General features: G+C 37.2%; 1 protein-coding gene across 4 annotated transcripts in view; it reads right to left on the reverse strand.

Moving 5' to 3' along the window:
* The window catches only part of LOC100032400 (ankyrin repeat domain-containing protein 26-like), a 130,919-nt gene that overhangs the window by 66,116 nt on the left and 49,133 nt on the right, over positions 1-15,670 (reverse strand). For all 4 annotated transcript variants that reach the window (XM_056797343.1, XM_056797342.1, XM_056797344.1 and 1 more), the window contains 7 exons: positions 13,700-13,769; positions 6,944-7,004; positions 6,654-6,856; positions 4,964-5,060; positions 2,067-2,095; positions 1,902-1,983; positions 1,174-1,311 (listed from right to left, as the gene is read on the reverse strand). In XM_056797343.1, coding sequence (XP_056653321.1) covers positions 1,174-1,311; positions 1,902-1,983; positions 2,067-2,095; positions 4,964-5,060; positions 6,654-6,856; positions 6,944-7,004; positions 13,700-13,769 — 680 coding nt within the window. The remainder of the gene's footprint in view (positions 1-1,173; positions 1,312-1,901; positions 1,984-2,066; positions 2,096-4,963; positions 5,061-6,653; positions 6,857-6,943; positions 7,005-13,699; positions 13,770-15,670) is intronic.

Raw genomic sequence — 15,670 nt, forward strand, 5'->3', positions numbered from 1 at the left:
CTAAAGCAATTGTACAAAAAATCAAGCCATTCTCCAATTGATAAATGGGCAAGGGACATGGATAGGCAGTTTTCAGTTAAAGAAATCAAGACTATTAATAAGCACATGAAAAAGTGTTCTTAAAATCTCTTATTATCAGAGAGATGCAAATCAAAACAACTCTGAGGTATCACCTCACACCTAGCAGATTGGCTAACATGACAGCAAAGGAAAGTAATGAATGCTGGAGGGGATGTGGCAAAGTAGGGACACTAATGCATTGCTGGTGGAGTTGTGAATGGATCCAACCATTCTGGAGGGCAATTTGGAACTATGCCCAAAGGGCGATAAAAGACTGTCTGCCCTTTGATCCAGCCATAGCACTGCTGGGTTTGTACCCCAAAGAGATAATAAGGAAAAAGTCTTGTACAAGAATATTCATAGCTGCGCTCTTTGTGGTGGCCAAAAATTGGAAAATGAGGGGATGCTCATCAATTGGGGAATGGCTGAACAAATTGTGGTGTCTGTTGGTGATGGAATACTACTGTGCTAAAAGGAATAATAAAGTGGAGGAATTCCATGGAGACTGGAAGGACCTCCAGGAAGTGATGCAGAGTGAGAGGAGCAGAACCAGGAGAACGTTGTACACAGAGACTGATACACTGTGGTACAAGAGAACGTAATGGACTTCTCCTTTAGTCTCAGTGCAATGTCCCTGAACAACCTGCAGGGACCAAGGTGAAAAAAACAAAACCAAAAAAAAAAACTACCCACAAGCAGAGGACAAACAGTGGGAGTAAAAACACGGAGGAAGGACAACAGCTTGACTACAGGGGTGGAGGGGATATGATCAAGGACCCTCCTACAGAAACCAATAGCAGGGAAATGGGCTCGGGTTGAGGATGCATGTGACACTCAGAGGAATCATGCGTCACCAATGGGAGGGATGGGTGGAGGGGGTAAGGAAAAAAAAAGGTGATCTTTGTTTCTAATGAATAACGTTTGAAAATGACCAAATAAAATAATGTTTATAAAAAACGTTCCTTCCTTTTCCCTGTAATTCTCACCTCAAACCCTTTGAATCTGGCTTTGTAACTAACACGCTCCTGAAGTGGCTTCCTATAAGGTTATCCCTGGTACCTTAACTGCTGAACAGGACACCCTTTCCGCAGTCTTTGTCTTTCTTGGCCTTACCTGGCCTCAGCCATTGTTTATGTCCAAGAGCTACAGCATCCAGAGGAAGGGAGAGAGTGATCGGGCTGACCTCTGCCTTGGAAAACCCCCATCTTTTAGGACTGACTCCAGGATTCCTCACGACTCTGTGTCCTGGATCTTCAAACACAAAAATGAACAAACTCAACCTCATTATTTCTCTGCCTCGCCTCCCCTACCTGCAAACTCCTTAGACCTTTCCTACCTTTTACATTTTGTTAAAGGTGAGCCCAACTTCTCAGGCACTTGGGCCCACATCTTTGACATACAACTATATACACCTATATATCTCTATATCTGCATGTGTGAATATTAAATGTCTGTTCAATGTTTATAAACATACATCCAAAGGGCACTAAGCCCCGTTGATTTTACCCCAGCTCTCTCATCTCTTCCCTCCTCTTCTTTCACAAAGCTATACTCCTGCTTCATGTTCTCATCAACTTTTCTAGACTTTTGTGATAAATAACTAACTGGACTCCTTATCTCTGATTCTTACCTTCTCTGGCCAGTCTAACACAAAGCTGTCACGTAATCTTAAAGACATAAAATGGACAATTCTATTGCTCTAATGCCTTTTGAGGCTCTCTATTGCCTCAGTGTAAATCTGTAATACAAGTAGGGGAGTAAGGGAAGGAAAAAATTAAAATGACTATTGAAAAATATTTAAAATATACACTCTTTCAAAATTGTGGAAATATAAAACTTGCCTGATTTTTCTTTTTTCTTAATGCCTTTTTTTGTTTCTTGGTTTGTGAAAGAATCTTTTATTTCAAGAGTAGGTTGAGTGAACTGTGAAATAAGATAACTAAATAACTATAGACTTATACTGAAAATGTGCAATAAAAATTGGGTAACAAAAGTAATATAATTACCTGCAGTTTATGATATTTCTCAGTATAATCTAAAACCAGAATAAAAGATTTATCATCAAATGTATTTAAATATGATTAAGTAACAAACTTCATGCAAAAGAAATAGGTATGTGGCAGCTTGTTATAGGATTTAATGAATGAATGTATAATTTTGATTAATAGATTTGCATGATAGAATTTAGAATCCATGATTCATACTCAAAATACAACAAGAATATCATGTTGATACAACATACAATTTACATTGGAACAAGATCAGTTTTCCAGGGATTCAAATATGTGCACATATTCTAGTATTAAAGTGATACACATAAAAGTTATTTTTTAATAAAAATGGATAGTCACATCTCAGAGATGATTAATTACAAAGCTGATGTACTAATTTGACAGCAGAGTATGATTAATGCAGTTATACTACAAGTGCTCATAGTATGAATGATTTCTTAATTAGTGATATATCAGGCAATATGTAAACAGTAAAGATAAAACAGTTAAAATAATTTATGTACCATTTTTATCATGAAATTAAGGCACTTGAAACAAATATTCTGAAAACATACACATAGATGTATACTTGTAGGATAATAGCAAATCATATATTTCCATATTCATACTGCCTACTGGCATGTCTATCCCTCTTTTATCTGTTAATTTATCCCTCTGAAAATTTCTTGATCTATTCATGAGGAAAAGTAATATATAAAATGTACTTAAGAAAGGATGTACAATAACTTGAAAGCTATTGTAAATAAAGTCAAACTTTTTATAAATTCAGAATTGCTAATTCAATATTATTTTCAACAATTTTACCTCAACAGCCATGGAAAACAACCCTGTTTACAAAAATACTGACAAGAAATCCAATTTTCTTCCAAAGGACCTCCTTATAACTAGACTTTTCAGTTTAATTTTCTATCTTTAAAAGAGATAAATCAAATTCAAAGTTTTGAAAACCATTGCTTATTTTATAGTTATTTCTTTATACACATCCATAATAATATTAAGAAATTGAAAGAAGTCTTAAAAGAGATACTTCCAAAATAGCACAAACACAATCCTGTACTTTTTCTATCTGCATCAGTAACATAGGTAGTATAACTAACCTCTGGGTAAAGCTTTGCACTGTAATATTAATAATGTAAACTGTAAAAATAAAATAAACTGTAGGGGGCAGCTGGATAGCTCAGTGGATGGAGAGCCAGGCCTAGAGACGGGAGGTCCTAGGTTCAAATCTGGCCTCAGACACTTCCCAGCTGGGTGACCCTGGGCAAGTCACTTAACCCCCATAGCCTATCCCTGACCACTCTTCTGCCTTGGAAACAATACACAGTACTGACTCCAAGACGGAAGGTGGGCAAGTGTTTAAAAAAAATCAACACAAGTTGGATCAGCCTGTATCCAACTTCCCTTACTTTGTAACTGTTGCTCGAGGAACTGAAGAGCATTAGGTAACAAGTTAGCCCTGGTAAACAAACAACAACCCTTATTGATAGTGTTACAGTTTTAAGAGGAAGAAAGGCTCCTACTAAGGGTTTGAGTCCCCTAATTCTATGAGGGGTGCTAAGTTTTTCCCACGTGCCTCTTGGCCTCACAGTCTTTCTTCTTGTCTCAAGCAGACCTCCCTATTGCTCCTTATTCTATCTTAAAATCCCAACTGTCTGATCTAACCTACTTCCAATAGCCTCATCGATTAACATACTGGTAGGGGATCATTAGCAATCGTGTTAGAGTTATAGCCCTACAGGGTTACCCCTAGAAGTCCAAGAGAAGTCAGCCGCCTTCTAAGGGCACCTAACCTGCAAGTATAAATTGGGTTATTAGCCCTGTAGAAGGTGCTATAGATTCTGCCTCCAAGGGGAGGGCGGATGGCTTCTGGCCAACTTGGGCCAAGAGTCTGTCTTCACACATGCAGGATCCCAAAGACCAGGAAAGAAAGATCTTCTTGCTTCTGCGTCAGTTGGGAATCTCTCTCAGATCACAGTCACGCTGTCACTAAATGTTGATACAGAAAAATGCAAAAAGCTCCAGAGGAAAAACCTGCTCTTTGGCCAAGCTCCAGTGGGTCCAAGCACTCAGGAAAAGCAGCTGGCTCAAAAACATCTTTTCAACATGCCACAGAACTCTGCCTTGCAGCCCCACTGCCTGCAAACTCCAAAGCAAGAGGCAGCTTTGCAGAGCTTAACTTTCAGAACCAAAAACATGAGCTCTCATCTTGGTGGCACTCACACAACTGGGCTAAAAAAAGACATTAACTGGGCGCATCTGGACAGAGAGAGAATAGACCAAACGCCCGGTCTCCCTCTAAGCGTGGCTCGCTTTTTCTTTTCTCAGGCTGGCCATGTTTTCTGACTGGAAAACATTCATTTTCTATGGACAGCTTGGACATGTGTGTCTAATTCCTGGCAGACGGGGATAGGCTCGGCGGCTCCAGGTGACCAATATTTCTCTGTAGGTGTGTATTGGGGGGGGGGGGCATCATCCAAAGCCTGGAATAAAGATTTTTTTTTTTGCCCAAGAATTGAATACAGTCTGTTATAAAACAGACAAGGTAGATCTGTAGCGGTTTTGAAAACATCTAAAACAATGTACTCGTAGATCGTTAGAGCAAGTGAAAGGTTTTCTCTTTCCCTTGAATTCTTTCACTCTCCTTCCAGTACTTCTCCTGATTTCCCTCCTAGTGCCTTCCTTTCTTAGCTCCTCTTTTGTGCTTTTCTCAGACAAGCTTTCCGTGATACTGCATAGTGCTGCTCGGTGGCACTAAGACTTCCTGCACATTCTTATCTTACACACAGTTGACGGCAAGTTCCTCTCCCAACTCCTCACTGGCTTCAAGAACCCTTTTAAAATGTTTATTAATTACTTTTTACCAATTTATTTCCTATTTAATATAATCTTACCTTCAAGTTGTCCACTTGAAAAAACTTCTTTCATTGTTGGTGTGGTGGCTGCAGATTTTTGTCTTGTAGATCCTTTGGGAAGATTTTCAGAGACTCTCTTAAGCAATGCAAAGACCAACAAAATAGTTAGCAGGTTCATTGTGGAGAGCAGAGATAAATTCTGTGTTCTGCTCTGAAATTATGAAGACTTACCCCCACACTTAGAGAGAAAGGAGAGTTCTACAGAAAGTGCAATAAATGCTTTAAATACTGTCTTCTCCAAAACGACCGCCTCATACGTATACTTTTCGATTTACACTACACAGGCAAATTTAGGGTGGCAGTCCAGGCATATACAGATCTTGAAAATACTATATAAGTACTCAAAAACCACACTTCTGAGCAATGTGCTGATTTCACCAGACTGATTTAGATGACCAGTTCAATGAAGACTTCAATCTTGTAATATTCCAACCCATCCCCAAGGCTACCCTCCAGAAGATCAACTAGACACCAGTCTCTATGTACGGCCAATAACAATCACCTAGCTTTTGCGTCAGATAATGCTTACATGCCTTAGGTCAACTGAACTCCTGATGTGGGCTGTAGCTATATCCATTGTCTTAGTATCTTGTGACCAGTACCTCAGAAGGTTAATTTGTCTCTTATCCCTTCCCCTTCTTCTCATAACCCCAATAAAAATCTGTGTGTCAGGCTAAGAAAAAGCTATTTACCACCAGAGATAACTCAGTGTCAGGTTTATGTCATGCTGGAACTCTCTGCATCTCTGAGTCTCTGTTCTCTCTCTCTGTCTTCTCTCCTTTAACCCTTCACCCATATTCACTCAGTCCCCTAGTTTCCCTTTTCATATGTTCTACCCATGAGGAACTTTAGTGAAATCAGTGAATGGATTAATTTAGTCATGTAAATGAAAACTTTGAGGGTTTTATTTTTATTATTTTATATAATTAATTAGATTATTTTATTATTAATGCAGAAATGATGTAATAATGATACAATTCTAAGTCAGGAAATGTTCCCTAAATGTAGTATAAAATATTATTATAAATGTCATAATTATTTTTATCCTCTTTCAATAATTATTGATAAGGAAGTTAGAATATTTTACTTTCTGTACATTCAAAATACAATTTTCTTATCTGCTAAAAGTATTGGAGTAGAAAGCAATATTTGGGGCCAAAGGTACAGTAGCCAATCCATGTCACACTAACACTGAGGGGAGCCTATAAAGCACAAACTGCTCAAGGTTTTATAATGTGTGTGTTTGAGAGTGTTTGTAAATTTTGGAAAAAGAGAGGGTTAGTCACATCACCCAAATCTATTCTACTGTACAATTCATTGCTGACAGAAACGAGTATTCGATGCAATTACTCCCCTCTCTAGAGGTCTCCCACACTACATATTTTTCTCTTGATCTCTTTAGCAGATACAATGGCCACCAAATCTCTTGTGATTATTTATATAATATCTGTTATTCAAAAAGTTTCCATTCTCCATTTCATATATACTTTAAAGGTTGGAATTAATGGTTGAACTTAAATTTATATGAAATAACATGGTCGCCAAAAATTATTATATCTTGAGTCAGAAGTTTATTTATGAAATAGAGGGGAAACAATACTTACATGGGAGGAAAGGTTAAAGGGTGAAAAAATATAGAAAGGATAAGAACCACTTCAAATATAATTACCTTATTGCTGTCTACAGGGGCAGACAACTTCTGGACAGGCATTGAAAAGGTACCAGGTGAGAGATGGGCAGGATGAAGGGAGTACTGGGCTTGGGATGAAGGATGAAGAAGGGAATCTGTGACATCTTCTTTTTCATTATCTGTTTGGTTATGGCTAAGACAAGTTCTAAGTTCTGTTTTGACAGTGCTACTTTTTTCATCTTCTATATTAAAAAAAATCAAGAGTACCATGAAAGGATCTATCATTTCAAGGAGATAATACAAGAGAGGAAATAACACAAATAACTTACTGATTCTCCTTATTTGCGGAGTGGCAGTTATTAGTTTCTTTAAGTTCAGCTTGGGAGGGTTCTGACGAGACAAAACAAAAAACCAATGAGTATAATCCAGATCAATTTCTATGACATACTTACATTTAATCTTCCCCATTTCTCTGAGATTCATGAATGTAATATTATTAATCTGATGACTGTATAGAAAATAGCATAAATTCTTCTGGACTATTTTGTTATATTCTTCAGCACTTTGCCATATCATTGAAAAATATTAGGTTTTAGAAATTAATAATTCTTTGTACCACCTACATCATTCCTTATAATGAGTTAGTTAGTCATTACTTATTAGTTTTGACTTCTTTCTGAATTTCAGTATAGATAAAATTATCCCAAGTTAAGAAGAGATTGTTCTCAAGACTGAGGGAACAGGGGTAATACAATTGTCAGCCTCACTTTTGCTAGATATTTTTGCTCACCCTGTTTCACAACTTTACCAGTAAGATGTCAAAGGTTCTTGCTAAGAAGAGGAGGCTAGACAGAAAAAAAAAAACAGGCTTTAAGAATTTCAGTTCACATAAGTTCCCAAATGCCTTCATTGATCCACTGAGAAAAGCTGAGATTTTGATTTTAGGTTTCTCGGGTCTTCATTTAAGGACTGGAACTCCTGAATGTTTACTGAACATCAATTGCAAACAATGTTTGATTGCCTGAACTGATTTCTGTTGCATGCAGGTACTTGGAAGGACTAGGCTTCACCAGCTAAAAAACTACTTGGGGTATTTTATTATCCACTGCTATTGCTTTTTAATCAATGCCAAGAACCAAGCATTATAAAAATTGTATGAAAAAAATCCAACACAAATCTAAAACAGAGGTCATTAATAGTTTGAATTTATTTTTTTTGAATATTTATCCATGGTTACTTTACTCATTTCCTCTCCCTCTCCTCATCCTTGCCCCCTCCCAGGGCCAACAAACCATTCCAATGGTGGTTATAATTGTTATCACTTGAAAACTAGTTCCATATTATTTATTTTTTCAATGAAGCAATCTTTTGAAACCAAAACACAAATTCATGTACCTATACAAACAAGTGATAAGTAAACATTTTTCTTCTGCATTTCTGCTACACAGAACTGCTACACAGTTCATTCTTTCCATGTAGAGAGAATTCTTTTTCATAAGTCCCTTGGGATTGTCCTGGATCATTCATTGCTACGAGTAGCAAAGTTGACTACATTCGATTGTTCCACAGTGTTTTTCTTTCTGTGTACAATGTTCTCCTGGTTCTGCTCATTTCACTCTGCATCAGTTCCTGGAGGTTCTTCCAGCCAATATAGAAATCCTCTAGTTCATCACTCCTTACAGCACAATAGTATTCATCACCATCATATACCACACTTTGATCAGACATTCCCCAATTGAGGGACACCCCTTCATTTTCCCCAATTGACAAATTGTCACAAAGGCTATGATGGGCAATTTTCAGATGAAGAAATCTGTAACGGTCCACACATGTGTATGTATAAGGTAGATGTTTGATCTGTAGAATTGTATTGAGAAACGCATGGTCAGACCTGCACATGGCAGTAAAGGTATTGACCTTTGATCCCAGCATTCTTAACATTCTGGCACAAATCCAGGTTTCTTTGTGTTCACCTGGTTAAGGTAATCCAGGCCTCAAACTTGTTGTAATTTACATTTGAACCAATAGCAATCCACTGTGTGCTGATGCCTATGCATTATGTATCTCTTACCTCATTATCCCAATAAATACTGAGAAGCCCCTCTCTTTTACCTTTCTTTCCATTACTTGGAACTTGGCCCCAAGCCAGGAACCTGCTCCCTTAATGGAGCTCCTTTGTTCTCTATAAAGATCTTCCTTCTCTCCTGACCTCAAGGCAGTGTGATCTGCACTTGGAGAATAAGCTCTAAATCTATCAGAGGTTACTCTCTTAACTGACCTCTATCCTCATTCCTGATTCACCTAGTGTTAATTATTTTTATCTTTCTGCTTCGTTCTATTGTCTGGTCTGTGTAAGTGTCTGCCTCAAATTCTTTATTCATCCCTCCAGCTTCACCTCTGCTCCTCAAAGAATAATTGGGAGAATATTCCTTTTAGTGTAGCGGCTGCTGGTCAGCACCCTGTAAAATCAAAACTATCAACAATCACATGGAAAAGGGTTCTAAATCTGTCCTGATTAAAGAAATGCAAATAAAAACAACTCTGAGGTATCACCTCACACCCCACAGATTGGCCAATATGACAGTAAAGGAAAATAATAAATGTTGGAGGGGATGTGGCAAAATTGAGACACTAATGCATTGCTGGTGGAGTTGTGAATTGATCCAACCATCCTGGAAGACAATTTGAAACTCTGACCAAAGGACTTCAAAAGAATGCATGGTCTGATCCAGCAATACCACTAATTACCACTTACTTATGTTTGTACCCCACAGAGATAATGAAAACAGTTGTACAAAAATTCATAACTGTACTCTTTGTGGTGGTAATAAAATTGGTTTCATTTTTTGACAGTCTAGTTAAACATGTGTACCATTTCTTGAAAGAAATCCAATGCATAAGCTTAAATGGGAAACCACTTAAAATGAGAAAATCATGCATCCATTTTGCCTAGGACCAACAAAAATCCATTATATATACTGTATTAGGCCTTTCATTGCCTTTAAACAACCCAAGTGTATATTCACTATCCCACTCTCCCCAGTTGCACTTCCATTCCTTCATCTCCTTTAAAATAGATTCCATGGATCCCCTTTCCCTCATTTTCACTTCACCTTGCCTCACATATTATTTTAAAAAGTGAGGCCATTTGCCATGAGTTCCCTCTTCTCCTTGTTTTTTTTTTTTTGCATTTCCTGTCACTTAGACATGTTTCTGAGGTCATTTACTTCACCTCTATCACATGATGAAGTTCCCTTACTCCTTCAGACTTGTTCAGACAATCCCATCTCATCCTATATCCTCCAAAAAATTTTCCCTGTCGTACCAACTCTTATTCCTTATTTTTAATATCCCCCATTCTACTAGCTCATTCCCTGTTGCCTATACAATGTCTCCCTTGTCCTAAAAAGAACTCTCATTAGATCCTTCCATCCCTGCTCTCATTTATCTTCTATCCTTTGTAGTGCCCTAATTTATTGCCACCATATCATACTGCCTTCCCTACTACAAGCTGTCAGAGGCATATACATCAAGTACTAAATTTTATATAGTATCATAGCAGAGTTTTCAAGAATTTTTTAAGAGAAAGGACTAAAAAATTGGAACACAGTGTTCACAAAATAAAGCAGTATGAATCATAAACCTAAAAGCATCTACCAAATAAAACACACCATAGTCTATAAAAGTAGGAGATGGTTACCTCAGGGGGGGGGGGGGGAACCATTGTGAATAATAAAACATCAGGTCTGTAATTAGAAAGGTCTAGGTCCAAATCTTTCCTCAGACACTAGTTGTGTGACCCTTAGGCAAATCACTTAGCCTCTAGTTGTTTCAGTTTCCTTATTTGCAAAATGAGGGTAACAATTGTATTAGAAATGATACTGAGAAGATTTTTTGAGTTGTAATAAATGAGATACTTGGCGATAGAGAGATACTAGGGGAAATGTCAAGGTGCCTAGTTGTAAAAGGAAGAGATATTCTGGAGTGCCTATAGAGATACCCTTAGAGGGGATACTCTGGGGTTGCCTAAGGATCACTACTGATGGCTAATAGATCAAGATATTTCCTACCCTCTACCCTTCACCTCCCAGTTTTCCACCAACACCCTCCTGCCTCCCTTCCTCTCCCCCCCCTGTTAGCCAGCCACCTTTCTATGTAAATCAGAGGTGAACTGTGAGGTTTATGAGGAAAAACTCCTTTTTCTTCCTTTCTCAAGTAAGGGGGTTTATTGGGGAAAACAGGATAAGGATGGAAATTGAGGTAAGAGGGATGGGGTTATCCCTAGTCTATAATGAGGGTTAGGAGGATTTGGGAAATGTCAGTCCTGTTACAGCTGTGACACAAGTCTGTCAGGGAGTTATGAAGGACAATTGATTTTCTTCTGTCTTCTTCTAATCAGACCAGTATATAACGATCAATTACCAACATCAGCCATACCAAAGCCTCAGCTTAGGTCAGAAAAAAAGCCAGTCTCTCCCTTGGTCATGAGCCAAGGAAGTCTCTCAGTTCATCTCCTGGCCAGGCTCCAACTGACTTTCCTGGGAACATTGTATTTGGAATGTTCACCTTGATTGACAGATGATGTCCCCAGATTTCTGTCTTGTATGCATGAAATTCTCTCTTCTTCCTTCATGCCTCTTCCACACAACATTAATCAAATTAGATAATTATAAAATGCTTACCACAGTACCTTACACATAGTAAGTGCAACATGTGTTACCCATTGTTATCATTATTAATTATATAATAGCTCCTTTCTTATAGTGCCTTTTCTCTTAGAAGTAAACAAAAAAGGCAATACAACTGATGATATGTGCAAATTATTAGATTCAATAGGTGATAAAAAGAGATGTGCAGTTCCCAAAGAGGTATAAGATGCTTACAGAAATAACTTATATTAATAAGCACTTTATGATAAACGAAGGTGGTATGAAGCAACTGTGACAAGGGAATCACTTTAAAAGACTGATATATATTAATTTAAGGTCGCCAAGGAATTCAGCTATGTAATTCCTAAATGAAAAACTCAAGTCAGCCGTCAGCCTTTTTTGGAGTTTAATTACAATAGGAGCAAGAAAGGAATTAGAGATAGAGAGAAAGAAAAAGGGAGAGAAGGGAATAGGGCTTAAATACCCCTTCTGTTTAGGCTGGGCCAAAAGGCCCAAGCCCTTAGATAGCTGGGGCAAAGAAAAGAGATCAGTCCCTATCACTCACGTGACCAAAATGGAGAAACAGTCTCAGAGGCCCCCACCTTCAGCTTCCTTCAGCGCAAGCTTCTCCGAGTCCACCGCAATCACCCCGACCAAACTCCTCAACCACCTCAAGTCTCCAGACCCTCCTATCTTTAAGGAAACCATCCAAGTTCCTCCCCTCAGTTCTCCCATCTACCAATCACTGTTCATCAATTTCCCTGTGCCAATGGAGGCTCTAGCTTAACCCAGGACCGCCCAGAGGTTTCTGGCTTTTGCACATGTCTGTTGAAGGTCATATTTTCAAATGATTAAATCTTTGATCTAGGCTGCAGCCCTTAATCCTGTTAGGACTGAATAGGGTGGAGATTGATTCCAAGTATCTCCATTGTATCAATTCTAAAATCAATCATGACTCAAAGAAATTCCTGTTCTATGCTTAAGCATAGGTCAAAGTCCTTTCCATTGTTCAGCAAAAGGTTTCTGTCCTAAAGTAATCTGAAGAAGGGAAGAGAAGGAACCTCCCATGCCAATGGGGTTCCCATTCCAATAGACTATCAGTAAGAAATTTTCCAAGTATGAAATATCCCAATGGTGAAATTTCCAACATTTATAAGTCTAAGGAATTTAAGGTTTACACAACTCAAGGTATTAATTGATATCAGATGAAGAACTCACTTCCATAAGGAAGGGAGAAATCAGATGAAGGAAGGTTTCTTGGAAGAAATGTGCTTTTAAACATTCATTTATAATTTACAGTGTCAAAAAGTAAATTGGGAAAAAGTATTCCAAGGGCAAGGAATTATATGACTGAAGTTTTGAAGGTTAGATCCAATAAATCATAGCCAGAAGAGTGACCAATAAGATTTCTTCAGTGCTTAAGATTTCTGTAGGCAAGTAATAGAAACTAAGGTTTTAGATTTATACCTTGTTCCATACACTACAATAAAAACTAATAACATTAATAATTTAAATGTTTAAATTAAGAGCTGTAAAAATTGGAATAAAATATTTTCACCAACTGTAGAGGATACCTTTCTGAATGAAACAGAAGACTTAATGGAGACAAAATCAATAGGTTTCATTATACAAAGAGATCTGTACAGCAAGTTATGTTTGTAAAATTAAAAGAATAGAAAAGTGTTAGAAAATAATTTTCAGCAAGTATACAAATTAAGTTGGATAATAACAGTAATTCATATACTGTCAATCCTCAACATTAATCTTTATAATTTTTGTGCCTCTAAGCATTTTCCTCATTTTAATAACCTCATTTTCACTTACACATTGGCAATGCAACACATTCACATACACAGTAGAGAGAGAAATGATAAGCACAAGGCTGCAAGTTCGTGAAGGAGCTGATATCCTACTAAGTGCTACACTGCTCTTGTTCCCTCTCCCCTTGTGAAAATCTACTTGTACACTCGTTTGCATATTTTCATTGTTTCCCTTTAAAACTGAAGTCTTATATTGTACTTAATGTCCCCAAAGTGAAGTGCAAGTCTTTTGAGGTCATCTAAACCAGGACATTATATCAATAAATTTCATCACACAGAAATTTCATGTATATAGATTATAATGTAGATAATTTTTTTTAATTAAAGACAGGAATTCTAAACAGAACCTTTAGAAATCATACTGCAATAAAATTGTAATCAATACTGGAATCACAAAAACCTTAGGAAAAATATTAGCTTAAAAAAAAGCTTAGAAAAAATATTAAGAACTCAGTCTATGTCAGACACAGTGGTAAGTGCTGAAAATACAAGCAAAAGAAAAGACATTCCCTCCCCTCAAAGAACTTAAATTCTAATAGGAAAACAAAACATAAAAGGAAGCTAGAAAGGGTGAGAAGGTATCCATGCCCCTCCAAATTTCAGAAGGATGCTTTACCTGAATACTAAAATCTAATTCTTCATCTGAGGATGACCAGGAATCATCAAGCCCAGGTTTATCAGAAAATCTTTTAAGAAGAAAAAAATAATGAGCTTTATTTCCAGAAGAAAATCATCAAAAAGGCTTTTGAATTGTTGCCTGGTGTTTTGCCACCAGATGACACACTAAAAGGGATTACTTAATAGAGCAGGATATGGAAACAATTTCTACCCCATGATTCATTTGGGTAGGGAAAATAAATTGTTGCAGAAGCTGTCAGTGACTCTACTGTCCAGAATAATCTGACTTCCTAATTTTGAATCACTTTAAAGTTAACCAATGGATGGGATACTATTGTGCTAAAAGGAATAATGACCTCCAGGAATTGATGCAGAGTGAATTGAGCAGAACCAAGAAAACACTGTACACAGAGATAGGATATTCTATGGCACAATCAAATGTAATGGACTTCGCTACCAGCAGCAATGCAACGATCCAGGACAATTCTGAGAGACTTATAAGAAAGACTGATATCCACATCTAGAGAAAGAACTGTGGGAGTAGAAACACAAAATAAAAACAACTACTTGATCACATGGGTCAATGGGGATATGACTGGGGATGTGAACTCTATTGAAAATATTAATAATATGGAAATAGTGGAATTGCTCATTGACTATGGGAGGAAGGGAGGAAAGAACATGAATCATGTAACCATGGACAAATATTCTAAATTAATTAGTTAAATAAACAAACTTAATTAAAGTTAACCAATGAAGACAATGAGACATCATTAATCACAAAAAATCTCAGTGAATGTGTAACATGTCAGCACTCTCTGTGACTTCTTTACTAAAATCATCTGCCAAACAATTTCACATGATCTCATGTTTCTTGAGGTTGGCTTCAACAGATTTCAATTCTAGATATGAGTAGGGAATATATTCTAATTTCAGAAAAGTATATTCATTAAAAGTACAAACACTCCTAGATGCAATATAATCATTGATGAAACTCAGTCAAATAATATTATATAACAGAGTAGAAACTATTTGCAAAATAATTTTGACACGCTCAGGGTGTCTTCTTGATTTCTTCCTATCTGCTAACACTCATTGTGCACCACTTCAAGATCTAGCTTAAGATTTATCTCCTTAAAGAATACTTCCATCAATCACATAGGAGAAAAAAAATGGTGATCAGTCTTTGTCTTTCTTACAAAGTAGCACTTCTGTACACTCCCTGAGCCCCTTGGTTTTCAGGGGACTTCACTCTAGAGCTATCATTCTAATCACCTCCTTGACTTGTGATTTCATTGACACAGGGAACTTCTAGAGAGAAAATGGTGCACACTGGCAAGTGTTTGGTGTCAAGAGTTGCCTGGGAACACTGAAGAATTTATGGATTTGCCTAGGGTTATGAAACCAATTAGTGAGAAAGAAGGAACTTGAATCCAGTTGATCTCCATAGACTTACTCCCAATCCAGTACTCTCAAGCTCCTTTTCTCTGCTACTTAGGATTTGTCTAAAATACTAAATTTTTTTGAAGTTCTCCTTAATTCTTTGATAGGCACATCTAAACTTCCTTTCTCCTTCTTAAATTTTATCAATATATTTTATTTATTTGGTCTTTTTAAATCCCCCTTTGTCAATGTTAATTTATTTTATTTATTTATTTATTTTATTTTTATTAAATTTATTTTGGCTTTGTAAATTCTTCTACCATTCCACTTTCAGTTTGGTCCCACCTCCTCCTCTTCTTCAGAACCTTTACATTATCTTTCCCATTTTCTTTCATCTCTTTAAACCCTTATCCTTCAGCTCACTTGTTTTTCCCTTTTCACATGAAGTCTTCTTTTATAATTAAGCCATAAAGTTGGCCTAAAGAGAGAGCATTCTCTGTCCTGTGCATGGCCAGTAAGACAATGAACTTTGATCCCAACTAGTTTGGGTGGAAAGTAGGTTTCTTTGTTCTCCCCAGGCTGAAGA

Source organism: Monodelphis domestica, chromosome 5 (genome assembly GCF_027887165.1).
Source record: "Monodelphis domestica isolate mMonDom1 chromosome 5, mMonDom1.pri, whole genome shotgun sequence".
Taxonomy (NCBI): Eukaryota; Metazoa; Chordata; class Mammalia; order Didelphimorphia; family Didelphidae; genus Monodelphis; species Monodelphis domestica.